The sequence below is a fragment of the Ammospiza caudacuta genome, chromosome 12 (genome assembly GCF_027887145.1).
Source record: "Ammospiza caudacuta isolate bAmmCau1 chromosome 12, bAmmCau1.pri, whole genome shotgun sequence".
Lineage (NCBI taxonomy): Eukaryota > Metazoa > Chordata > Aves > Passeriformes > Passerellidae > Ammospiza > Ammospiza caudacuta.
Genome location: NC_080604.1, coordinates 6,509,755 through 6,534,952, shown reverse-complemented (window position 1 = coordinate 6,534,952; position 25,198 = coordinate 6,509,755). Strand labels below are relative to the sequence as shown.

General features: G+C 49.0%; 2 protein-coding genes across 2 annotated transcripts in view; one reads left to right on the top strand and one right to left on the bottom strand.

Annotated features, from left to right (window-relative positions):
* Positions 1 to 13,034, top strand: part of LOC131563145 (high mobility group protein HMGI-C-like) — a 52,024-nt gene extending 38,990 nt beyond the window's left edge. The window contains exons 2-6 of the mRNA XM_058813044.1: positions 4,096 to 4,306; positions 4,869 to 4,985; positions 5,409 to 5,456; positions 7,233 to 7,323; positions 10,267 to 13,034. Of these exons, the coding sequence (XP_058669027.1) occupies positions 4,217 to 4,306; positions 4,869 to 4,985; positions 5,409 to 5,456; positions 7,233 to 7,323; positions 10,267 to 10,352 (432 nt within the window). The 5' untranslated portion in view covers positions 4,096 to 4,216 and the 3' untranslated portion in view covers positions 10,353 to 13,034. The remainder of the gene's footprint in view (positions 1 to 4,095; positions 4,307 to 4,868; positions 4,986 to 5,408; positions 5,457 to 7,232; positions 7,324 to 10,266) is intronic.
* A 924-nt stretch (positions 13,035 to 13,958) lies between these two features.
* On the bottom strand, positions 13,959 to 24,554 carry C12H3orf18 (chromosome 12 C3orf18 homolog). Its single transcript, XM_058812918.1, has 5 exons — positions 24,460 to 24,554; positions 20,826 to 21,211; positions 19,454 to 19,479; positions 17,844 to 17,973; positions 13,959 to 16,495 (listed from the first exon to the last, which is right to left on the bottom strand). The coding sequence occupies exons 2-5, from the start codon at positions 21,048 to 21,050 to the stop codon at positions 16,415 to 16,417; spliced, it is 462 nt and encodes a 153-aa protein (XP_058668901.1). The 5' UTR covers positions 21,051 to 21,211; positions 24,460 to 24,554; the 3' UTR covers positions 13,959 to 16,414.
* Positions 24,555 to 25,198: the final 644 nt, after the last annotated feature.

The window sequence follows — 25,198 nt, the reverse complement described above, 5'->3', positions numbered from 1 at the left end:
GCGTTTGATTTCTCGGAAGGTGAAAGTAATTTCTTGTAATACGAGCGCAGATTGTTATTGCTGCAGTTTTTGGAATGAGAGTTTTCTCTCTGCCTGGCTTGTCTTTAGAGGCCTTGACTAGCAAAGTCTTTTATCCTCCTCTGCTTGATGCAGGGCTTGGGCCAGATTTTCCCTCCATCTTTTTACCAGAGGAAATAGAGTGACCATGTTGATGGAGCCAGTGAAGCTCCCCTGGGTTTGCTGTCACACATGACAGCAGCACAGTGGTGCTGTGCTGCTAAGTGGGAGTTAAGCTATTACTGTCTCTGTAATAAAATGAAAAGTTAAGGCTATAATGCAGGGTCTCTTATAATCACACTCTAATTATGCTTTGTAAAAGGCTCTGCAAGATTTTATTTTGTAAGTGAGCACTGCAGCCGGAGCAGCGTTTCTGGTGGTGAATCACACATGTGTTTGGGAGGTTCAGTGCAATGTCTTGAGCATCCCTGTGTCATACTGTGTCTGTCCCAAGGACATAGCCCAAAACGTAACCTCACTGAGGAAACAAACAGGGAGGAGCTCTGCCCTTTAATTTGCCTGCCCAAGTCAGCAGCCTCATCCCCAAGGCATCCTCTGTAGTCTATGGAAAGGGAAAAGACCCTCAAGAACACTGTTCAATACTCTGTGTTAGGCTACAACTGCATTGCCCCCAGGAGGAGCTTTTCTTCCCTGAGAATTTGTGATGTGAGAAAAACTGGCTTTGTACAGCTTAGGACTTAAATCAGATGTAAAGTACTATGACTGTGAGGATTCCCTGCCCTCTGCCGGGTGCCTGGGAATGCATCTGGGATGTGAGGCTTTCTTTTAGATGATGTCTCTGCAACACAGAGATCTCAATTCTGCCAAAATCATGCATCCACATCCCTGTGCCATTTGTAAAGTTGTGTATATGGCTGACATAAAGGTGATCTAAGGCCCACAAACATTTGGATAGGTTTTTCAGATCTTGTGTCCTTGTGGACACAGTGTAGGCTTTAGCCGTGCTGGCTCCAATCCCAGCAGGGAATGCAGTGACCCTGGAAGGTGTACTTGGCTTTTGCTGTACAGTGTGACTCAGAATTGGTCTGGTGGTTTATATGTATACATGGAAAGTTGTTGAGAAATTTGAAGTAAAATTGCAGTAGGTGCTTTTGCTTTGTCTTTGTCTTGCTTGAGTCATGTAAAGGTGACAAAAGCCCTAAGGACTGATGCTTGTATGGTTTTGCTTGTGTATTTTTCTTTTCACACCAGGCTTCAAGAAGGATGTGCCTTTGGTGGGTGATGGGAAGGTGGAAGAGAGATGTACGAAGCAACTGCTATCTCCTGGCAGTCTCTGGCATTTGTCTTCTGCAGTCCTGCCTGTAGAAACGTGGCCAGATATGTTAAAGGAATTGTAGAGTGTATTAGTTTGGCAAGGTTTAGCAAAAAGTCATTGTGCAAGAACTGGCTTTCTTTGCATCTGGGGAAAAATTAATTCTGTGCACTGTGGTTGCTTGAATAATGACATGCAAAATTTGGATTCCATGCAGGTGTCAGTTACAGTGAACTCTGGAGGGAGGTTGTGTCAGCAAGGGCAATGGCTTCAGTGTCTGTCACAACTGTGCACATTGTGTCAGGATGTGGAGTGGAGGTTGGAAGTTCCCTTGCTGCATCTGTCAGTGACACTGTCAGCTTCTGCTTGTCCAGCCTGTGGTGACCAAGGAGGACATGCAAGCTGAGACTGAAAAATAGAATGAAAACATTGAACTCCACCCTCCTATCAGCACAGCCTCCTCCAGATAAGCAGCTGTAATCTCTGCTCAGGGATGTGGCCTGGACAGCACTTTCACACTTGTCCATTCCTATGGCCATATCTGTTCCCTTTCCGCTGTCAGCTGAGGGAAGGCTCAGGCTCTGGAGGCTTCAAGCCACCTTTGCAGCACACGAGGCTCATCCAGGAGCAGATGTGTGTGACATGAGCTGGGCCTGGCTTAGACCTACCTTTGGGAAGAGGCACAAGGGCTTCTCTCCTCCTAGGGCAGTCCAGAGCCTCAGTGAGCCCCTCCTGCCTCAGCCAACTCCAGGTGCTGGCACCAGCCCATGATAGCCCAATTCTGACCAGAAAATGCAGGCTCAAGGAACTGTACCTGGCCAGAGGGCAGAATATTTGTTGCCATCCTCAGCTAAGGTCCTCTCTTCTTCGGAACTTGAACATCTGATCTGACTACAAAACTGTGTCTGTAAAAGCACAGTCTTCTCTGAAAGAGACTGCAAGTGTTTCATGCTTGTCTCTCAGGGACTTGGTGGCAACTGTGCATGGCTTGCCAGTAGAAAGGAACTTTTTTTTTCCCCCTAACTGCCTCTCCTCCAGATGCAGCCTGAACTCAGAGACCTGAGCTGTAGTCTTTTCATCACCCTCTGATCAGAGGGTTTGATAGAAAAGCTGAGTGTGCAGCAGCACCTGTGAGCTGGGGCCCAACTGTGTGCACAAAGGGACATCCAGGGAGTTCTCTTGGTAGGGCTGCTCATGCATGAGCTGGAACTGAGCCCAGCTGCTGCCCTCCAGCATTATTTTGAACAAAAAAGTCACACTCTTCTACATGGTGCAGCTGTGCCCTTACTGCTGCCTTTATTGCCTCAGGTAGAGCCTGCTGGAGGGACCTGGGGACTCAGCAGTGCTCAAGGCCAATGGGGCAAAGAGTTCTTTGTGCTTGCTGTTGTTATCTTTCATTTAGCAGGTGGAAAAGAAGTAGTAAAACAGGTAAAGTGAAGAGTTGCAAACAAACAAAAAAAAAATCTCAGGTGATAGTTTAGCAGAGAATGTAGAAATTAATGATTCATCGATTCATCTAGATACTCCTGCTTTCCTAAGCAATAAATGGTGCTGCTTTCCTAACTGCACTATTCTCAGCTGTGTGTTTTGTGATAACAACTACTGACAAAGGAGGATTCAGCCAGCACTGCTGGCCTCTGTCCACCTGAGCTCAGCCTCCTCATCCCCTCCCATCTTCTTGAGCCCTCCCTTGTGTGCAAGAAGGAAAGGAAGGCCAAGGTCTGGAAGTGCTGTAAGTGGACTCAGATCCTTGGCTAGGTTTTGACTCCACACACAAGCAAAACTTCAGTGACCCCCACGTCTCCTAATGTACCTGGGATTGAGGTTTCTGCTGAGGTTCTGGTCAAGGTCTCCCTTCCTCTTCCTTCTTTGGGATGTGAGGCTGTCCAGGCTTGCAGTCAGACCTCCACCTCTGGCAGATGTGCTAGAGGAGAAACCTCCAGCAGAAGCAGGGAATGTCACTGTTTCCTATGTACTCTCAACAGCTCAGGATCTTGGTTATTCCTTAGAACAAACAATTTGGATCAGGGCTCATTCCAACCACTGCAGGCACTAAGCAGAGCTTGGGGCCAGGGAGTAGGCTGACAAGCCTGCTGATTCAGACTTCCAGCAGACAAGCCAGTGCTCAAATCCTACCAAAACCCAGGTCTAGGGGCTTGTGTTGTCCTGTAGAAAACAGTGAGCCTCATGTAGGACCAGGGGCTGAGTGCAGTGAATGGGGTCAGGCCACCTCTCCAGACAGTGCCTGTTCAATCAGTGACTAAGAACAAACTCTTGAGGGGCAGCTCCAGAGCCTTCTTAGAATTTGTACCCTGGGACTTGTTCTCTTAAGCATCCTCATGTAAGGCTCTGTTAGCTGTAGATTTTGGTCTCAGGATTAGCTTTGGCATTTGACAGTATAGGAGCTCCAAAGGAAGCTTTGCCCTTGACTGGTGCATTTATAACTCATCACCACTTTATCTCCCACTTCCTTCCCTTTTGGAGGAAGCCTCCAAAGAATGGAGTTTAGAGAGCTGCAGACATTAACTCTTTTGATTCAGATTAAACAGGGAAAGGTAGATGCAGGTACCAGCATAGTCCATGCCTGGAGCAATTCAGTTCCTTTGGACAAAAGTCACAGAAAGCTGAGGAATAGGCTAGGTAAGAGAATGTGCTCTGTAGATATTCTAGAACCAGTTATGCTCCCAGATGTCTGCTGGGTCCTGAACTCTTGCAGCTGATAAAAACAATAGCAAGCTTCCATGCCTGATTCTTTCTCATTTCAGCCTTGCAGGTAGAGGAGAATCCATAACAAGATAAAGCAAAAAAGAGGAGACAAGTTTTCTTTCCCAGTCCAGGAAAAAGAACCTGTTGGATTATAATCTGCTAACAGTTGAGAGTGCCAACATGAGCAGTGAGGGGGCAGAGAATCCCATCTCATCCACACTGACCCAGGGCCTGAAGAGAAAGAGGGGGAGACCAAAGAAGCAGCCACAGGTGAGAGAACATCATCATCTCAAGAGGATGCCATGGCAGTAGCCTGATGGGATCTGCAGGCAGCCCTGGGAAGCTGCTTGCTCACAAGGACAAGGGGAGGAGAGGTGTTCTGGGGTAAATGCTGGGACTACCCAGGACAGCAGCAGGATCTGCACCCTGGGAAATCTCAGCTCCTGGCCTCAGAGGCACCTCTGATGTGACAGGCAGTGACAGTTCAGCCAGGACATGTGTGAGAGGGGCTGGCCAGGTCTCTGTTCTAGCCTGGAGACTTTCATGTGTCATCACCCTCTGTTTCTGTGCCAGTAATTGGATAGAACAGGCAAAGCCCCTTGGCCAGAGTTCTTGGAACTTGCTCATTTCCCCAGCCCAAAAGACATAAAGAGGTAGGAGTATTGCTGATCATCTTCTAATGCACTTCCCAGCTGGAAAAGCAGAGACAACCAGCTATTTAGGGGTCTGGGTGCTCTTAGTGGGGTAAGGCAGTCCAAGACCAACCAGAATGAGAGAACATAAGCAGGATGATCCCTGAAACAATTTAAATGGTTTTCTCCTTTTATCCCAGGAGGACGGTGGAAACACAGCTATTACCCCACAGGATGCTGTGGAACCACAGCCAGTGAAGAAACCACGAGGAAGGCCAAAAGGAAGCAAGAAAATGACTGCTCTAACTGGAGGAACGGTGAGAGGAAATGGCTTATACTCATTTACAGAGGAGAGACCAGAGAGACCAGCAGGGATGTTTCTCTTAGCTTAAAAATAGTGAAAGTTGCCCGTAATTCAGCTCAGCTTTAATTACCACCGTTGGACAAATCAGTTATTGTGGTTTTAGTCCTTACTCACCTCCTTGCCTTCCTGTGTTGCTACTGCCTGTTCAGCAGTTTCCTCCCAGTGTTTCTCCTCCACCACTGCCAAATAATCACAACCAGTGCAGTCAGGCAGGTGTTTCCTCCTCAACTGTCTTCTATCCCCAGCTTTTGCTTTTTCTGCTACTTGTGAGACAAGACCTTTTATACAGATGTCACCTTGGCCACGTTCAGTGGTTTAGTCACAGTGCTCAGCAAATCTGAGAGCTGATAATATTCCCACTTTGTTTTCAATAAAGGCAGAACCTTCTGCTGGGAAGAGGCGAAGAGGGAGGCCCCGCAAGTGGGTGAGTACAGGGTTCAGTCCTTTCCCTCTTCTCCAGTCACAGATCCTGGGGAACTTGCATCTGTGTTTGCCCTTCTCAGACTGTGTCTGCCACAACATTCTTTGAGCTTTGGTAGCCTGGAAATAATTAGGGAAGCTCTGACTGCCTTCCTGATGGCCTCTAAAATTCAGCTACTGAAGAATTCTGAGAGCCCAGGGGAGATGCTGTACTTAATTCAATACATACCAGACTTCCACAGTATGGCACTTTCTCAGGCTTGGAATGTAAGGCCAAAGATTCCATCCTTTCTTAAAGAGAGAGGTTGTTTTCCCAGGAGACTTGAAAGACTGAAGTGATTGCTTAGCATGTCAATTTGTCTCAAAAGAAGAAACTTAAAGTTAAGCTAAAAGAGAAATTTCATGAGTGGAAAAACTTTGAGTCCTGTCAGCAGGAGACTCATGCAACAAACAATCATTAGTAAGAATCAGGAGCTAAGAAAAAAACATTTAAGGTGTAAAAACAAGACAAAAGCTTTTAATCAATAAGGATATTCAGTCCTGTGAACTACTCATGGTATGTTACCTGTCATTAGGAGTGATTAAAAGCCTCCACAACAGCCACAAACCATTATTTAGTGTGCATCACAAAAATTGCAAGATCCAAACCCAAGCTGTGCACTTGCTGCAGGAATCCATAGGTTTATTGTACAGCCGTGGTGGCACAGGAGTGCTCAGGAGGCAAAGGAACACTTCTGGTTCAGCAGAACCAGAGGGACAGAGCAGCCTGAGAGGGCCATGCAGAAGGCTTGGAGGGAAATGTTCGCCAGCCAGGAAGTGCCAGGATATGGGAGAGATCAGAAGTCTTTTCTGATGTGACAGTGACCTTGCATGGAGATATTTCCTGGATAGTGGGAAGCTGTTTGCTAACCCCGTGCAGAAGGTCCCAGACAAGGGCACTGTTGCATAAATCTAAATGTTCCTTCTCTGCAGTCCAGGTGAGAAGGTAACAGTCTAGTTCAGCCCACTGTGCTTGCTCCAAAGCCCACTGCTTTCCCCAAGCCCATTTATCTTATGTCATTTAAATGCACTGATTGGGGAAGCCTGTGTTACCAGTGCTTAAAGCAACCAGCTGTGCAAACTGGGATCCTCAAGCTCTGTGGAGAATCATCAGAGGCAGAAGTGGCTGTGTCTTACAGAACACAACCTTACCCAGTGAGTTCTGCTGGTGTCATTTCTGAACTGACAAATCTCAAAGACAAGCAGGAGCTTTTAACATTTCAAAATGTGTCATTTTAACTTTGGTTAGTGAAGGATTCTGATGTTTCAGTTCAGAAATAAACACCTGAAGAATTTTTGGGGGGCAAAACCAAAGCAGAAGAAAAAGAACAATAATTTTGGTTTTAACTGTCAATAGACAAAATGTTTTGGTGGTCAAGACAGGGAAGAACCTGAAATATATAGAAAATATTCTTGATGAAAAAAGATATCCACGGCTGCATAATGGGCAGATTTTTTCAAAGTGTTGGGCTGTGTGTCACAAGGCTGATATTGGGATTGTTTACTATGGATTCTGACAAGTATTCAAAGACTTGTGAATGTGTGGACACTGCATGCCCTGGTGTGTGTTCTTGCCTGTGGTTGGATGTAGGAGCTGATGGCAAAGGGATATGCTGTCAGGGCTGCACAGTCTTGTTTAAATATAAATCCACCTACTTTGCATATTTGGAATTTGTCTTTCCATACCTAATTTTGCATGGGGTGGGGGGGCTTGTTTATTTTTGGTGTTTTTCCTTTGTAGCCGCAAGCAGTGGTCCAAGAGGGAGAGTCTCAGGAAGGAAATCCTCTGGAAAGCAATGACTTGAATTTGAACTCGGCACCAGCCACACAAGGTTTGAAATTAGATAATCATAATTACATGAGACTAAACAGTAGAGCCGTGCTCTGGCAAACCATGCAGTTACCCACAAAGCTCTGGCTGTAGTCTTCCTGGTAAATCCTATAAACAGAGGAGCATTTGGAAGGCTTCCAGGCACATTCCTTCCATCTAATTCAGTTGTGACTAATTCAGCAGAAGTGGAGGTAGAAGAAAAGGAAGGGAAGAAAATCTGTCTGTCTTTCCAAGAACTCACGTATCTGAGGTTCTGATCACTGCTACAGGTACAGCTCAATGAAATTGTCTGGCTGGTGTGTAAAAAGTGAAAATGGTCTATTGTTAATGTCTTACTTTACTTGAGAAACTTTATGAATAGAAAATCCCTTGATATTTGGGACATTTTAGTACTCTGGATTAACTCCAGAATGTTTTCTGGATGGTCTTCCTCTCTCCTTCCTGGCTTGTACTGTAAGGCAGAGCTCTCTGGCAGTGGCTGGCACTGGCAGAGGTGCCTCAGCAGCACAGACAGTGATGGCACCGGCCAGTTTCTGTGGAAGGCTCCAGTTTATCTCGTCTCTGAGATGAGATGCCAGATAACTGTTATTGCTGTTGTAGGAATGTGCAGATGCACCACCCAGAGCCCCAACCGCACCTGAGCCCTGCAAAAATACAAAATCTGACTCTGTACCATTCAGGACTGTTTCTGAAGTAGATTCCAGGAAAACTTGTGTGCATCTGTGTCCTGCCTTCAGAGAGCCTTGTAGGAAGCTCTTGATGAAACGTTTTCCCTGGGGGGAGAAGGGGCCAGGAGCCAGGGGAGGCAGATGTTGCCTGCTTTGCCATGTGGCAGCACAGCTGCTCCCTCCTGCCTTTGGTGTGCAGCCCAGCCCAGCCCGGGTTCTTAGAAAGTCCCTGGAAATGCCACATGCTGAAATGCCAGAGGAGTTAACCTCAGTTGCTCAATTCAGTTTCCTCTGGGGCTCTGCTCCCGTATCGCTTCCTGCCACGGAGCCGAGCGCTGACATCAGCGGAGCCGCAGCTCGGGGGGATGAGCTCACCTCCGGCGGGCCCGGCCGCCTCTGGGACAGTGAAACCTCGCCCCAAACCGCAGCCAGCGGGGCCTTTCCTGCTGCTGCCGGTGTGAGCGGGGCCTTTCCTGCTGCTGCCGGTGTGAGCGGGGCCCGCGGCAGCGCAGGAGAATCCGTTTCCCTGCTGCGGCAGGGAGGCAGCGGCAGCTGGGACAGGAGCCCCGGATGCTGCGGTCGCTGGAGGGGCCGTGCAGGGATGATAGTGCAGCCCAGCCGACAGGGGACTTCTGCTCTTGGGGAGCGTCTGCACTTTGTTCTGGGAGAACAAAAAACGGCCAGGAAATCACTAGGAATAAGCGTGCGCAGTATGAAACCAGGCAATCCTCTGGAAAAGGTCTTAAGTTGTTATTTGCTCAGGAGCTTGAGATGGAGTGGTAATCCTGGTTTAAAACTTCTGACTGGAAAGGAGAATGCTGTTTTGGCTTACTGGGAACTGTAGATCCTGGGGCTTGTTTGCAAGCACAGTGTGGTTGTAGCAGCAGCTTACACACAGGTAGCTTCTGCATTAACCCATTCTGTGGGGTATTATATCCCTGCAAGATTTTGTGCTACTCATGCAGGAGGCTACTGCTCTGAGACTTGTTAGCAGGAGCCTGTGATCTCATAGTGATCTGCTATAGACACAGCCAGGGCTTTGGTGTTTTATTTTTCCCCCTTCCAGATGAGAATTTTTGAGATGCTGCACCAGGGAGGGGATGGGAGGGTACAAGTGCTTGCCCATCCTGCAGGTTGTACGCTGCACAGCTCTGAGTGGGAAAGTGATCTGCCCTGGGCTTTGTGTCTGCAGCATTCGTCTGAATTGCTGAAATAAACACTGGCTGTCTCTCAGTCTGTTATGGAGAAAATCAAGATATGCAGCAAGAGGTGCCTAAGAAATATGCAAGCTTTGCAAGCCTCCAGTGGGGCAGAGAACTGATTTAAAGCCTGCTGTTTTTTATTCCCATGGCCTTTGCCTGGGGATCTAGCTCTGCTTTTCCCAAGGCACTGGTTACGGGGGACTCCAGGTTATCCAAGAGCAGGCAGGAGTTTGTTCATGGATCAGGCTCAGTTGTGTTGCTGCCTGTAGATGCTGCCAATCACAACTCCAGCATAAACATTTCTGTTTTTCTGGGTCAAGAAGCATTTGGGTTTTTTTCTGTGAGTACCATTACTGAAGGATTGATGAATCTCATTTCATAGGCTCCTAAGCCACAGTGGCAGATGTGGTTTGTCTGATATTCTTGACTAATGGACTCTAGGTGTGAGGGAGAAAGAGTTTGCTTTATGGTAGAATTTCCAGGAGCCAGTGCAAAGCCCAGAAGCAGCCTTGGAATCTTGCTTCTTTTTGTATATTTTGCTATCCCTGCTTTCTTTTTCACACAAACTTTGTCTTCTTTGTTTCCTCTGTTGCCCCAGTGGTCAGCTCAGGTCTCCTGAAAGCCAGGGGTGAGGCACAGGTCACAGCAAGCCTGTGTAGCCAAAAATACTCCCCACTCACACCATTTCCAGACATTGTGCACATCTACTTCCCTGGTGTTTATACTGGGTAGGGCACTTGGGTGCTTGGTGTCTCATGAGGATTCAAGGAAATACATAATTGCTGTCAGCAGAGGTGGTTGATGGGTGTTTGCAGAGCAGAAACCAGACCATTTGACACAGACTGTCACTTCTGGGCCCTCAGTAGCCTCATGCTGAGCCCTGCTGCCAGGGAAGCCATTTGTGTCAGGAGCTCCATTCAGCCGGGAGCTGGTACAAGAGCAATGGGAATGTTGTTGGGGAGTGGATCCTTGTCACCTCTCAGCCTTGTAAGAGGCACTCTGTAAGGGGCACTGGGCAGCAGGGCTCCTGGACCCAAAGCTCTAACCCTCTGTCTCCTGTGATCTTTCCTTTAGACATCACTGGAAAAGACGGCTCCAGGTCTGGCAAAACCACTGGTCTCAGGAGATGTCTGAGTAACATCCCTGCTGCAGCTCAGTAGTGTCCCACCTGTTTGTGTCTTCTGAAGCCAGAGGAGTGGAAAGCAGACAGGACTTTTAATGTTGTATTTCATATTCTTCATTTGTGATAATTATAGCCAAGCTCTCTCCTGTTGCCTGTGGACTTGCTTACCCCAAACATCCAAACAAGGATTTAGGGGAAGAAATGGCAAATTGCCTTGTTGGAGAGATGCCTTTTAGAGTTTGTAGTATATCTTCTGTGAGTATAATAATTTCTCTTTTAAATACTTGGATAACCCTGTGCCTTGCCCTACCACGGAGAGCAGTACTTCAACAGAAGTTGACTCAGCAATACAGATACAGGAAAGGAAATCTATTTACACAGCTAATGGCTGAGCTTGTCTGCCATATCACCTCTGGCAGGCTGATGGAGCAGTGCCAGGAGTTAAGTTTTGCTGTGTTGCCCATAGGGACTGTATCTGAAAGACAGCCTTTGAGTCCTTTCTTGACTTTTTCAGAACAAAAAACCTTTATGGCATTTCCACCTTGCCCTGCACTGCTGTTCCAGTGGCCATACCTTCCATGCTTTAGAGGAAAGTTTGTACCCTGATGTCTTAGGGATTGATTCTGAAATTTTTATCTTAATGTGATCAGCTCAGGGCCTTCTCCTGTAACTTCTTTTGGCCTGGTGGCTCTCCCCCCATGTTTGATAGCAGCTCCAAGTGCACAGTGCTTACAAGCTTAGTCACAGCCACTGGATTTCATCTCTTCAAAGGAGTGTCTGTAAAGAGCCAGTTAAAAAGTTGCTTCCTTGCAGAGCCTGGGGATTCAATTTAAATTAGTTTAAATTCAGTCCCTAACATGCATGTGTGGGGTCCTCTAGTGTCACAACTATGCAAATAAAAGCTGCTGATAGTTCAGTTTTGGGAGACAGCAGTAGCCAGTTGGTTTGAGATTGTTGCTGGCTGCTCTCAGTTTCACACTGTTTGCAGATTTGTGCTTTTGGTGTCAGAGCTGTTAAATTCTGAGGAATTGAGGGTATTTCCAATATCCAGTTGCAAATAGTGAAATCCCGGTGGTATTTTCCATCTCCTGGATGTTCTGCCTGCCTATTAAAGGGACAAAGTGGGTATTTCAATTATCTCTGACAGGATGTAAAATTGGCTAGCTTTACAGTGTTAAATATTTAAACAGAACATAATTGGCTTTAAATTTATGGTGGTGCATAGCAGAAGCCCATGAAATGGCTGTATATATTGAACTCATTTATTATCTTTTCATCAGAGTTCTATTCCCTTGGCAAGTATTTATTTAAGACCAGAAAATGTATGCAGAATTAAGAAGGGCTGATTGCAGAGATAATAGGGGGAAAGTGGGGCTTTTTTTCCTTTTGGGTTATTTTGTCCTGTCCATCCAGTTTAGCACTGATGAGTCCTGATCCCATTAATTCTGCGTACTAGTGATGAGAGTCCTAGTCCTAATTCTGTGTGGTATCTGCTTTGCCCTAAGGGTACTCTCTTGTGGATGGAGCTTGCTGGTCACAGCACAAAACTGCATCACAGATAATCTTTGTGCCTCCACTAGCAAATAGCAGAGAAATCTAGGACTAAATGGATTAGATCACAGGGACTGACCTAAATCCTGTGCTGTAGGATGAGCTGTGCTGCCAGATACAGGGAGTTTGACCCCCAGCTCCTGCTGTGGGGGTGACTCGGGGTGGGACATGACACAAGTGAATCTGTACTGTTGATGCGGACATGAGAAGGTGCATCTGGTGCTCCCCTGAATTCTGCTGCTCTTCGGTGCACTCCTAAGTTCAGCTGCAGTTCATATCTGCATTCAAAGACTACTCTAGTAGCAGACCAATGTATTTTACCAACTTCTGTGCCTGATTTTCAGTTGAATTGGCAGGTTCAGTACTCTGTTTGCAGGCTGTACTGCCTCTCTTTAATTAACCCCTGCTACCTGACAGCAGTAGCTGCTGCAGTGTGAGACTGTAACTTCAGCTTCTAAATGGATTAGGGATTACATCTGTAAGAGACTCAAGCTCTTCCTGTGACATCAATCAGTCCTTTCTCAGCTGGTGGCATGGAATAGGGGTGCACACTGCCTTGGCCAGACAGTAAATCCATCTGCTTTAGGTCAGAAGTATTCCTCTGGGAAGTGCATGCTAAGTACTTCTTAAAATTAAAAAAAAAAAATTAAAATCTAGTCTTTGCTACCTCTTACCAGTCTGCTGAAAAACCCCAGAAAATAACTTGTTTCCATAAAAATGCAAGTGCTGGAGGAGAACAAACAGAATTCTACTCTTTTAGAAGCTCTTCTGTGTGTAGTTGAAACCCCAGTTCATAACTTCAGCTTCCATGTTCACACAGAGAATTAGAATGGAAGTCAATGCCTATGAAAGGTGGCCAGAATTCCAGACATCTGCAGGGAACTGGGATTTCACACTGGATCACTTGGATTGTCTTTTTTGAAATTATAAATGTTTTTATTTCCCAATTAATTACCTTTTCTGTGTAGACAAACCTACCTCTAAGTAAGTGCATGTCAAGTGTTTTTAAGCTCGGGCAGTTTTGGTCTGACTTGGCCAAAAATAAGAGGTCATTACAGTTGGTAAACTACAGGAGGTGACTGAGGTTTGTTGTCTAGCAAAGTTTGGAAGTTTCCCATAAATGGTTTTGGTGAAGGCATAGAGAGTGTTGGCAACTTGCAAATTAGCCTTGAAGTTTGTTAATAAAGGTCTTAAACAAATGCCCCTCAGGCTCCTGCTTTGCCTCCTCCTTGTGCAGCACCCTCAGCACACACATGGCTGGATAAGGTGAGTGTCTCTTGACCTGAACTTTTGGGGATTATAAACAAAAATTTGGTCATTCAGGAACAGCCCCAGATTGATGTGAAAACCAGAAATAATAAGCATGAGGAATCACACATGGAGAAAATCAGACAGCCTCCTAAGCCCAAATGTGGGGCCTTAATTCCATCCTTTTGTGTGTCTTGGAGGCTTGATTGTAACACAAGCCAGTTCTGCTTCACATGTACACCCAGAAGTCTCCACAGTCGAGTGTTTGTCCCCCACATGGTTCTGGGGGCTATACAGCTATTTAGCTTAAATACAATTAATTCTCTGCCTGTGCACTGCCTCTTGAGTTCATCTGACAGCTTTCCTAACTAGTCCCAAGTTTTGGGGCTGTGGGCCAGATGAGGATGGAGCAAATCTGAAATATATCAACAATGTTATATATTCATATATATATGCCCTCAGTGTGGGCAGAGCTGCAGGTGAGCTGATGAACCCGGTTTGTACAGGAATTCATCTTAAGGGTAAGTTGGGATTTCTTTTTCTGCTCTGGATGCTCAGGACTGGCAGCTGGAAGCTCCTGCCCTCCTGACTTGTCTAGCAAGCCTCACTGAAGGGATCTGTGTTTCTGTGCTATGGAACACTAAACTTTGACCCCCACAGAGCTTCCCCTTCCAAGTTTTTCACATTGAGTTTTTGAAAGAGCAGGGGAATTCACTGCACACAAATTACCAGCAGATACTGGGGTAACACTCCAGCAGTTCCTGTGGGAAATTGCAAATTACAGGAGAAAAAGACAATCACACTAGACTTTCATGTAAATAGTTTAATTATATTTCAATGCTTTAAAACACAGAAACACTTGAATTAAATTACATCATAATGCTTCTGCTAAATTATACATCTGAGAACTGTGAGAGGAGGCGCTATGGAACTAAAAGAATATGAGCCCAGCAATTACCCATAATATTCTTTTAGTCTTATTGTCTGCACTTCTTTACTCTTAAGGGCAGTCATCACAGGACAAAGCCTACCATCACAGGGAGAGTGGTTCAGGAGAAGTCCTGTGTAGGTGTGTTTGTTGTTGCACTGCAGCACACAGAACTGGGAGAAGGGCACACACTGGGCTGAGGCATTGAGGAAACAGCTCAGCTCACACTTGCTTTTTGTTGAGTTTAAAACAACCATTCAAATTCCAGTCCTAAGAGTTCTGGGGAAAATTCTGCAATTTAAGACAGCTGGCCACCCCTACTGCCACGTGCTTCTGTGCTGCTGCAGAGCCTGGAAGGGGGACAGGCAGGAAGGGAGAAATCAGCTGTGGCTGCTCTCAGTGAGCACTTGCAGGAGCTGGCCAGTGTGTGTCTGTGTTGGGAGGTATTTGTCTCTCAGCTGATGGCTGGGAATAGCCACAGACAGACTCCAAATTCTAAGGACCTAATGTGCATTACACTGAGTGTTTGTACCCATGCACCTTGCTTCCAGCAGCATCCCTGGGACAAACAGCAGCAGCCTGGGAGTGTCTCCTGCCACATCTCCTGGCACTGAGGACTGGGCTGTTTTTCACACCCTAACCCCTAATATACCCCCAGAAATCCCTAGTTCTAAAAGACAGCTGGATACTGAAAAACTAAAGCAATTTAGCCCTGCAAAGCTGCCCTGAGGGAAGCTGGAAGAGGGAAGGCTGGTAAGGAGCTGTGCCCTGCAGGGGTCAGGGGCACAGGCCCAGGAAAGAGTTTGCATTTAATGAATATGGGAAAAATCACACAGGGGAGGAACAAAAACTAACGGGCAGGTCCAAACTTGCAACAAAGCACATGGTACCTGACTTGCCACTCTGAAACAACTCCTTGCATAAAGCTTTAGATCTGCATTCAAATTTTGGCTTGCCCTGATTCCCTTTTAACTGGTGCTGTGGATGGAATAAAATCTGATTGACAATGCCTGTAAGCACACAAAGATGAGGAGGTGATCAGGGCACAGCTGGGCACTGATGCTGCTCCCTGGCTGCTCTGCTGCTCTGCAGCACTCAGGGTCAGTGCCCACCAAAAGCTTTCACCAACAGACCCCCACACTGCTCTGCCACATGCCAAGCTGCCCAGAGACCCCTTGGCACTCTCTTCCTCCTGCAGCCCTGAAGGATGCACAGGCAGAGATTCTTCAGGGCTCCAGGGAAACCCCTGGCTTACCTGTCTAGTCCCACCTACCTGTTCCTAGCAGGTAACTCGAGCAGAGGCTAAGGCAAAGCTCTGTGTTCCCTTCAGCAGGAAGAAGAGAAGGCTCTGACTGCAGGTCCTGGCAGGTAAGGAAGTACAAACCAGGTGTTAGTCATCTCTGGGGGCAAACACTGGGGTGTTGTTGAGCCAACACATGTTTTTCCTTTTTTAAAAGAAAATATTTCAAAGCTTACTGTGTTTTCCTGGATAACACTCTGCACTGTAGAAACTTCCCTGAGCCAAAACAGGAAGGGATAAATGGTATTGGAACCCTAGTTCTGCTCAAGTCCTCTTTGTGGCCCAACCTCTTATTCCTAGCTCAGCAGCAGGGCACACACAGCCAGACAGTGATAGTCCCTGGCTCTAGCTGTGGGAAATCCCCTCTGTCTGTACAGTAGCTCTAATTTAGGATATTCAGACACTTGCTCAGATTAAGATGTTATCAGCCAAATCTTCACTGTTTCACTTTTTCAAGCTAGTGAATTCCCCATGCTACCACACCACTGTGGTGCATGTTTACCAGCAGCCACAGGCCTGGGAGGGGATAATCCCCTGGTTGTTCTCCTTGCTGTGCCTCAGGTCACCCCTCAGCTGGGGCAGGCAGCTCTCCTGGCTCAAAGAGGCTTTGCCACCAGTCCCCAGGACTGGCCAGGGCTGTGGTCACTGCACAGAGAGGCTCATCCATCACCTTCTTTGGGGCCTGGGCACACAAAGCCAGTGCAGAAGTTCTCTGAGATGTGCCCCTCTCTCCCTCCCTGACCCAGAGAGCACAGCTCTGTGCTCTCACAGGTTAATCTACACAAAGCAGGCACTGTTCCTAAACTCAGAGCTTGGTAGGTGGTGTCAGGCAGTGCCAGCCCAGAAACTGGAGCTCAGGAGCTTTTAATGGTAACACACACACCAGAGAATCACCACTGCCCTCACAAAGGGTTTATTTCCCAGAGTGGTGGCACCTCCTGTGCCCGTGTGTAACACAAACCAACAGGTGACCAGCTGGGCTCAGTGGATCAGCCATGCTTGAGGAAGTCACTGCTTTGTTGGTGTCATCCTCCTCGTTGTCAGCAGGATCCGGGGGCAGGGCAGGGCCCGGTCATGCATTGATGGCGTTGGCCACGTCCGTGAACACCAGGCGGCTCGGTCTCTGCAGGGCTCCCTGGCTCGGCAGCAGCACCTGCAGGGAGCAGGAGAGCTCAGGACTGCACCTTGGAACGACATTCACCCCTCCCAGGGGAACCATTCACCCCTCCCAGGGGCGGCTGCCCGGCTAACGAGGCGTTAACAAGGCGGTGACGGGAAAATACAGCAGCCTGGAGAGTTAGTCAGCACATCCCTGCCAGTTTAAAATCCCCACATCACTGGATTACTGGGTCTCACTATTTATATCTACAAGGCAGCATGAAAAGCTTGAGATATCAGAAGGCCAGGAAAAGTTCCTTTGCATGAACTTAAGCTGTTGTTTTAGACTCTCCCTCTCTTTTTATATTGCGTCTTTAAACTCTTGTACTTCCCAAGCATTAGCAAGAGGGACCTGAGGCATCCTGCTGGCCAGTCTGTCCCTGGAGAGGATGATTCTGGTTTTACTGGGCTGAGGTTAACTCTGGCCTTACAATTTTCCCCCTTTACTACCTCCAGGTAAGCCTCCTATGTGGAGAGTTATCCTCTATAATATCCTCTGTTCTATACCCTCTACTATAGAGGGATGTGATGTTGTCCTAGTATGTGCTACTCAGAGAACAAGATTCTTTGCTTTTATACACCACGTTTCCCGCTTTCCAAACTAGTATATTTCATGTTGGTTATCTTTTATATTCCAATGTGAAATTTGAGCTCTTCAGCAGGTTAAGAATGTCTCAAGGTAAGTATTTTATAATTACAATTGTATTTATTATTTCCTCTTTCCTTTTCTGCCTACACCAAGCTTGCTACAGATTTTCTGAAGGTGTAAAGTGTGTGGAAACTGAGAACTATTTGGGAGAACTCCTGCTCCTGGACAGGAAAAGCAGGGGATGACATGGGCAACACAGAGCAGCTGGAAAGGAATGCATGAAAGGAAAGGTATGTCTGCTCCAAGGACAGGCTGTGTCACTGGGTAAGGGACCCTGTTCCAATCATCCCTGCTGGCTCTTTTAAAAAGGCTTTTTGTGTAGTAGTGGTTACAAAGGGAACAGTCAACACTGAAGCTGGACCCAAACAGTGGTGAGAAGCCTTTTTTTTCCAGTTTCTCCTACCTTTTGTTACACAGGGCAGGAGAGAGCCTCCTGTCAAACACTGCCTAACTCCTCAGTCCACCCTAAGCACTCCAAAACACTCAAGTCCCTACCTCCAGGGCTGGCCAAGATGGGGAAGTCATCCTGAGATCTTCCCTACCCTGCAGCCCTACAAAATCTCCCTGGCCCTGTTGGAAAGCCGTGCAGGGAGCAGTGCAGTGAGCCTGAGGTGGTTGCTGCCCCCCTTGCTGTGTGATGCCTGGGGTGTTGTTGCCTGCCTTGCTCTGTGATGCCTGGGGTGTTTTTGCCTACCTTGCTGTGTGATGCCTGGGAAGAAGCTGCATCTCGCCCATGTTCCAGCAGCTCCTGCTCCAGCTCATCCTGTTCCTCGGTGGGGTCAAAGTTGTACATGGGCATGAGCTGGTGCCGCAGCTTCTCCAACCTGCCCCAGGGAGGGAAAGGCTTGGTGAGAACAGGGCTCAGGCTGCTCCCCCACCCTACTGCTGAGGCTTTCTGCAGCCTGCTTCTCCTGCTGCACAGGGATTCTGCTCCTGTGGCTCTTGCTGGATGAGGCTGAGAACCTACTACACACAGCTGGCAGGAGTGCAAGACACCCAGAGTGCAATTACAGGGATTAATTGCCATCACTAATCTATGTTGGCAGGCATTTACACACAGAAGAATCAGGATTTAAGTTCTTGCAGACCTTAAAAGATTAGGCTTTATGGGGAGGGACAAAAGAAACAGTGGAACATAGTAGCTTGGCATGTTGTGACTTCTCCCCCTGTCCCTCTGCCCACACCGCACTTCACTTCAAGCTCCAGTGGCCTGAGAGTACTTTAATTCTGGGGCTGAAGTACATAAAATTAAACAGAAAATAATAAACAGTAAATAGAAAATAGGAAAGAGAGATTCTCACAGGGAGCTGATGCCTGTGGACACTGTTCCTACTCTTGTATCATTGCTCCAAGAGACAGAGCTATGAATTATTACTCAAAGGGTCTCCTCAGAGCTGGATGATGGATGGGGTGGCTCCTGGGAGAACACTGAGTCCTGCCTTTGGCTACAGCTGAGTTTTGAAGTAGAGGGAAACACACAAGCAGTTACTGGCAGTGTCACCACAAGTATCTACTTTGGCAAGTGTTAGGATGACACATTCTTCCCCTGCTTCTCTATGGGCTTACCAGCACAACCATTATCTCCAGCAGTGCTACTTTCACAGGCCAAGCACTGAGTACTCCTGCAGCAGCACCCAGACCTGGGCTTTGAGGCTGGGCTAGGAAATTTTACAGTGGGCAGCAGCACTTTCTGGTAGTCTGTGCATGGCCAGATCTGCCCCAAGGAGTGAGGGAGGGAGGAAGCACCACAGCTTATGGATCTTCACCAGAGTCCCTGCTGTGAGTCCCTGCTGTGAGAAGAACCAAGATGTGATTCTCTCTGTGTGCTGCTCTCCTCTCTATTTTCAGCCAGGAGCTTAGCAAGGAAATTAAGATATTAACTCCTGGGCTGAAGCTGCATCTCTGCACTGTGCTGCTGCCAGTAGCTGTCCCTGCCTGGGCTGCTAGAAAACACAGGAATCTGGGAATGGCTAAAACCTGAGATCTACACCTGTCATGATGGAGTTCCCAGCTTCTTTATACACCCATAACCCTCTCCTCTGTTTTGATGCATCTCATAGGTGAAGTGTGATGAGTTTGCAGGATCTCTGACCTCCTCCTGCCCAGCCTTATTCTCCTTCCAAAGCTGTGGAGGAGTCTTTGACACTCTGGTGTCAGAGGGATGCCCAGTCCCAGGAGTGCAGTGTGCCAGCCTCAGTCACACCATGTTCTCCCACAGCCATCACTTGCACTCTCCCCATCTCCTCCTGAGCTCACTCTGCATTTTGAAGCACTGAGTTCCCTTCAGCCAATAACAGATCTTACCTCTTCCTCTTCCTGATATACAGAACCTGCAGGAGAAAAAGAAGCATCATTACAGCAGTCCCAGTAGGATGGGGAATAGCTGAGAAGAGCAATTTTGAGCACACAGGAAAGAGGTAGAGAAGGTTGGTGTCACTGTGCACCAAAGTGGGGGAAGGCAGAAGTGACAATGAAAATGACATTTCATATGCATCACTGTGAGCTTGGCAGCACATCATGTCTGACACTAAGTGCTCAGTGGCCTGTTATTAGGTGTGTTAGTAGGAGTAGGAGTGTTAGGTGTATTACCAGGTGTAGCTCAGCACATTTCTGTGGCTGCAGGACATATATGACAATTTAAGAGTGGATGAAAAAGCTGCCCTTTGTGATTTTCATGTGCAGATTTCCTACAGCACAGAAGTGCTGCTACCCCCTCCCCAGCAGAAAGGGAAGAAGCAAAGAGGGAGGGCATGCTCAGGGACTTGCCTCTGTCAGCCTGTGCAGGGAAGAAAAGGAGGCTTTGGGCCTCCACAGCCTTGTCCTGAGAACTACAGACGCTGGATGCTGCTCTTGGGAACTTTTGACTGTTTCCAGGTTTTCTTAAGGGCTTTTGGAAAAATTCTTCCTGGGGCCTGCAATGAAATTTTGCAGTAGGCTCCTCTGATGGCTGTATTAGTGAAGCCCTTCCTTGCACAAGGAATGGGAGCTTGCTGCTACCTTCTGTTCTCTGTTGGCAGGGAAATGATCTGGTTACATAAAAGGAGAGCTGCAGCCCTTGTACTGCCCGTGCTGGGCCCAGAACTGGGGTATCTGAAAGCTTCTGCCCACAGCATTAATGGCAAGGTTAGTGACACACCAAACCCTCAAGGACTGATACCCAGCATGCAGAACCTTGGAAATGCACTCCAGGGTGAGTCTTGCTAAGATGGATTCAGGCCACTTTAATTCAAAAATATTTACCCCATGTCCACAGGGGGGACTTCCATGGTTTCAATAGTCTGGTTGAAAAGTTAATATGGATAAACTTTCTTGTGGGGGCCAAGAGAATGTTTAAAACAATGCAGCTGTTCCAGGTAACAAGTCAGAACAGAATCTGCTTTTTTCCCTTTTACTTGAACTTCCTATTGCTATTAAAAACAAATACTGATACTCCATATGGCTGCTCCTAGGCCTGCTGAGCATCCCATTTGGATCAGACCTCAGGGAGACTGCAGAAATACTGGAACATTTGATAAATGCCTTAAAAAAGAAAGGAATCTCAGGAACTATCAGTTCCCAGCAGTTCTGGGTGAGACTTGAATAGAATGCAAATAAATTATTCAGTGTAAATCAGTCCTAGAACCTTTAGCCACCCTCCACCCTGAAGAGACAGGAATGTTTAGCTGGGCTCTCTTACCATTGCTACAGCCAAGCCAATCACAGTAATGATCCCAAAGGAAAGCAGCATGGTGCTCATGCCAGGTCCCGTGCTGGCCATGTCTGGGATTTTGGTGCTGTTGAAAGTGGTAGTCTCAGGGCTTATGGTGGCTGTTTGTGGTACAGTCACATCCAGAGCTGTCCCTGGCTCTGGCTTGGCCGTGCTGGGGGTGCTGTGATGCACAGAGGGTGAGCTGTAACTCATCCTGGCAGCTCTTGGTAGCTCCTGTTACTGAGCTGTTGTCCTCTCCCATCAGCTACAGGAGTACAGAGCTGCCCTTCCAATCCAGGGCCCCACGTGAGACCTCTCCTGCAGCATCACCACTGGTGGGTTTTCTTCAGGGTAGGAACCACACTGGACTTGGCCTAGGACAGAATGAGAACAAATGAGCAGTGCAGAGCTCTTGGAGACAGGCACAACCTTTCCCACAGTTCCCCAATTCACCAGCACAGTTTTTGAATGCCTGATCAAAATAAGAAAAATGTTTTTTAAGCTTACTAAAAGCCCCCAGAATCATGCCTGATTCACCTGGGAGTTGGAGATAACTCTCCTATCACTACTCCAGCTCTGCCTCCTTGCAGTCACCTAGAGATCTGTGTGGGGACAACCTCAGAATCCTTGTCTCTGGTGTGCCCCAGGCTCAACCAGGTGATCTCTGTCTGACCCAGGATAGAGCATCTTCCTGCTTCTGTCTCTTGCTTTTAATTTTTGAAAAGTTGTATTGATCCCCTTATCAGTGGGAACATACCCAGTGAAATGACACTCAGCTGTGAGGCATCCATATCTCAAGATGCTTTTTACTGAATCCAAAGTAGGAGTTCCCTGTTGTGATGAGTCCCTGCACTATCCATTGTCCCACTGCTGCTCATCCCAGTGCTCTGGAAAGGGTGGGTTGCATCAGTCCTCCATCTAAAGACACCAAGTATTTCTCAATCCCTCATGAAAGCACCCACTCAAGCTTAGTCATGCACTGGCAATTATCAATATCAATTTTAAAATTAGTCCAATTTTGGAGTTGTGAAATTTGATAGATCTGTTCATGCTGAGAACATGAAAGGCTTTAATTGCTTCATAGTTCTATTGTGCAAATGATCAAGAGTTGCAAAACACCATGGGATGAGCCTGTGGGAAGTATTTGCACACTTTGTTTATAAAACACTGTATGTAACTTTAGACCATCAGTTGCTTCTCTGAAAATGCAGCTACCTCTGGAGCTGAGCTGACCTGAGAACTTCTGTAGCAGTTCTCTGGTAATTTCCCTGCAATTCAGCAGACATTGCATCTCTGGGCTGGAATGCAGCTGGGACAGAGGGGTTAGTGAGCTCTGAATAGAAAAAGATGTGCCTGCAAAGAGAAACGAGCCATTGTTCTGCCCCACTCTGTTCCATTCCAGGCAAGGTTACTGTGCAGTTCCCATACTGTGGTGCCTTACTGCTCTCCATAACTGCAGGAAGCAGCATGATCAACATCTGCCACAAACAGCTGGAGCAGGAAAGCACCCCAGGCAAGCAGCACCAGCCTGTGCTCAGTCAGCAGCTGGAGCACTCACCTCCACTTGTCCTGCAGCTCCCTGAGCAGGTAAAAGCTTTGCCACTCATGCAGGGTCTGTCTCAGTCCCCTGGAAACAACTTTGTGAAGCACAGGGGAATTCTTAACTGCCTGGGAGACACTGTCAGCTCCCTGGAGTTTCTAGAGAAATGTGAATAACAGTTCTGGTCTGGTCCCTCCTAACATTGTAAGTCATTGCAGCTGAAGGGGATTGTGCCCTTCACAGGCACAAACCACAGGCACCTGGACTTCTCCAGCCATTCCTGAGCACAGCACAGCTCAGGTGCAGTGCACTTGGGCACAAAGATGGCAAATTTGAAATCAGTGTCATAACAACAACAGCAGCAGTGACAGCCCAGCAGGAAAAGGGAAGGAATTATTGAGCAGATCGAGCAGCTGCTCAGGCAGGATCCATCAATTTGTGCTATTCAGGGAAACTTTCCATAATGATAATACTCATTTTTTAAAAAGCCACTACCAAGGAAATAGTGGAAAAAGAGCCTAAATGAAAACAGTGAAGCAGGCCCAAGGGCTTTGCAGAGTATGGCTCTAGATCTTAAACAGCTCCTAAATTTTGGAAACAAAATGGGTTAGGCCTTCAGCTGAATGTGGTGTCAGTTCTGAACAACTAAAAAAGGCTGGGTTGAAATAAGCCAGCTGAAACTCTGGTCAAGGGAGAATGGGGACTCTGTTGCTCTTGGCATCCTGTTCATGCTGAAGGATTCCCATGCCCACAGACCTAGCTCTAAAAGCAATCCTGTGTCTGAGGTTTCTGACCTGGCTTACATGACCACTCCCAGGTTCAGATAGGGCTGTTTCTGCTCCCCAGCTCCTCCTGGTCCAGGCTGCAGACAGACAGACAGGGAGGCTGAGTGCAAGGATGGCCCAGGGCCCACAGCTTACACAGCAGAGCTGAGGGGATCATCTTTCCCCACCACCTTCCTTTCCCAGTTGCCATCCTGGTGCTGGAAGTTTGATCTGCAGGCTGGGCACACTCCAAGCCTCTGATGGCAGCTGTAGGGCCGGGAACAGCTACTACCTATCACTGGCAGGTTCCAGCACAGTCCATGCACAAATAGAACAGAAGAGGAACCAGATCCTCAGCTGCTGCCAGCTGGCATTGTTCCACTGCCTGCACCAAGAGAGCTCCTTGCACAGCCAGGGGTGCTCTGTGCTGGGCTCTGCTGGGTCTGCACACAAGGGGAACACGTTTGTTTCTCTCCCAAGCCAGCATTTCCAAACTGATCTCTGATAGCTGCTGCTCATTTCTGAGATGCAGAAAATTGTTCTGGGCCCCACCTTGTGCCTTTTCTGAAGTATTGGTTTTAATCTCTGTGCTGCTGTTTCATTTTGGGTGTGACTTGAACAGAGATTTGTGTCACTGGGATGAAGATGGGTCAGAGGGTCTCTGGATGAAGAATAATAACAAGTACAGTTTCTTCATTACTTCACCAAGATGAAGTATCTGTAGTAACTCAGCAATACAAGCGGCACTGTGTTGCTGCTGGCAACGGGACGTGGCTTCCCAGTGGATGAACCTTAGGCTTCCCTCACCTCTCCAGAGCTGACCAGGCTCCAGGGAAACGGGAAAGCCCCGACCGTGTGTGCCCGCTGCCCGGAGCTCCCCGGCTGTCACCCCGTCCGAGAAGGGCACGGTCCCGTCCCACCCTAGCCCAGGCGCGGGGCCCGTCCCCAGCAATGTCACCGCTCCCGTGACCCACCCTGTGACACACACCGGATCGGCAGCGACCGCCCTGGCCCCGTGCGCGCAGCACCCCTGCCCCGCTGCCCGCGCTCCATCCCTGCGGGAAGTCCCTCCTTCCCCATCCCGAGAAGTTTCCGGGCGGATAACGGGTTACGGGGCCCTTCCCGCTGCCCAGGCGGGCTCACAGCCGGCTCCCCGCTCCGCCCGGGACCGGACCCCGAGAGGCCGCGGCAGCCCCGCAGTGCCCGCGGGAGGGACGGCACGGCGCAGCCGGACACCCCCGCAGCGCGGCCCGGCCCGGCCCACCCCGCCCGTCCCTGGAAGCGCCCCCCGCGCCGGGGCGGCCGGGCCGGCACTTACTGCGCGCTGCCGCCGAGGCGTCCGGTCCCCCCGGGGCGCGGGCGGAGCGGCCGCCGGGGGCCGCGCCCGGGGCCGCGGGGGCCGGGCCGGGCCGCGCCGCTCGGCTCCGCGCGCGCCGCCGCTGGCCCCGCCCCGCCGCACGCCGCCTCAGGCCATTGGTCGGCGCGGCTGTCACTCACGCGCGCGGCGGTGGCGGGTCGGCGGTGCGCTCGGGAGCGGCTTCGTGCGCGGCTGGTCCTTCACGGCCCTGCCTCGGAACGGGAGTCGGCTGCCCACAGTGCCGGCCCCTGCCCCGGCTCCGGTCCCGGTCCCGGTCCCCGTTCCCGAAGCAGCCGGTTGTGCCCCCAGCCCCACTGGGAGCCGGTTGGGCTCCCGCCCCCGAGGGAGCCGGCGGTGCCCCGGCCGCGCCGGGAGCCCTGAGGTGAGGCGTCGCTGTGCGCGCGCTCCCCTCAGAGCAGCCTCGGGCCCACTGTCGCCCCTCAGGCGAAGGGAGCCCCGGCCGTGCTCGGGTGTTTCATGTGCAGGGAGAGCTGAGAGGCTGGAGAAGGAGCCGCCTCCGCTACCGGCGCTGCCCATAAGGCTCGTTCACCGCCGCGGGTCGGCAGCTCCTGGCTGGGCTGCCTTCCCCGGTGTGGCCGTGGGGCTGTTCGGTGCCGGCTCAGCCGGACACTGCCAGCAGCTGGAACGGGGCTAGGACACTGCGAGCTCCAGCCCTTGCTCGAGCCTGTGAGTGGGGCAG

Bases quoted from the DNA above. Each gene is read 5' to 3' on its own strand.
- C12H3orf18 (XM_058812918.1), bottom strand. From the start codon at position 21,050: ATGAGTTACAGCTCACCCTCTGTGCATCACAGCACCCCCAGCACGGCC. The intron at 17,974-19,453 runs GTAAGATCTGTT...TCCCTGGGGCAG, and splicing joins TATATCAGGAAGAGGAAGAG to GTTGGAGAAGCTGCGGCACC. The intron at 16,496-17,843 runs GTAGGCAAAAAC...TGCTCCCTGCAG, and splicing joins CCCAGGCATCACACAGCAAG to GTGCTGCTGCCGAGCCAGGG.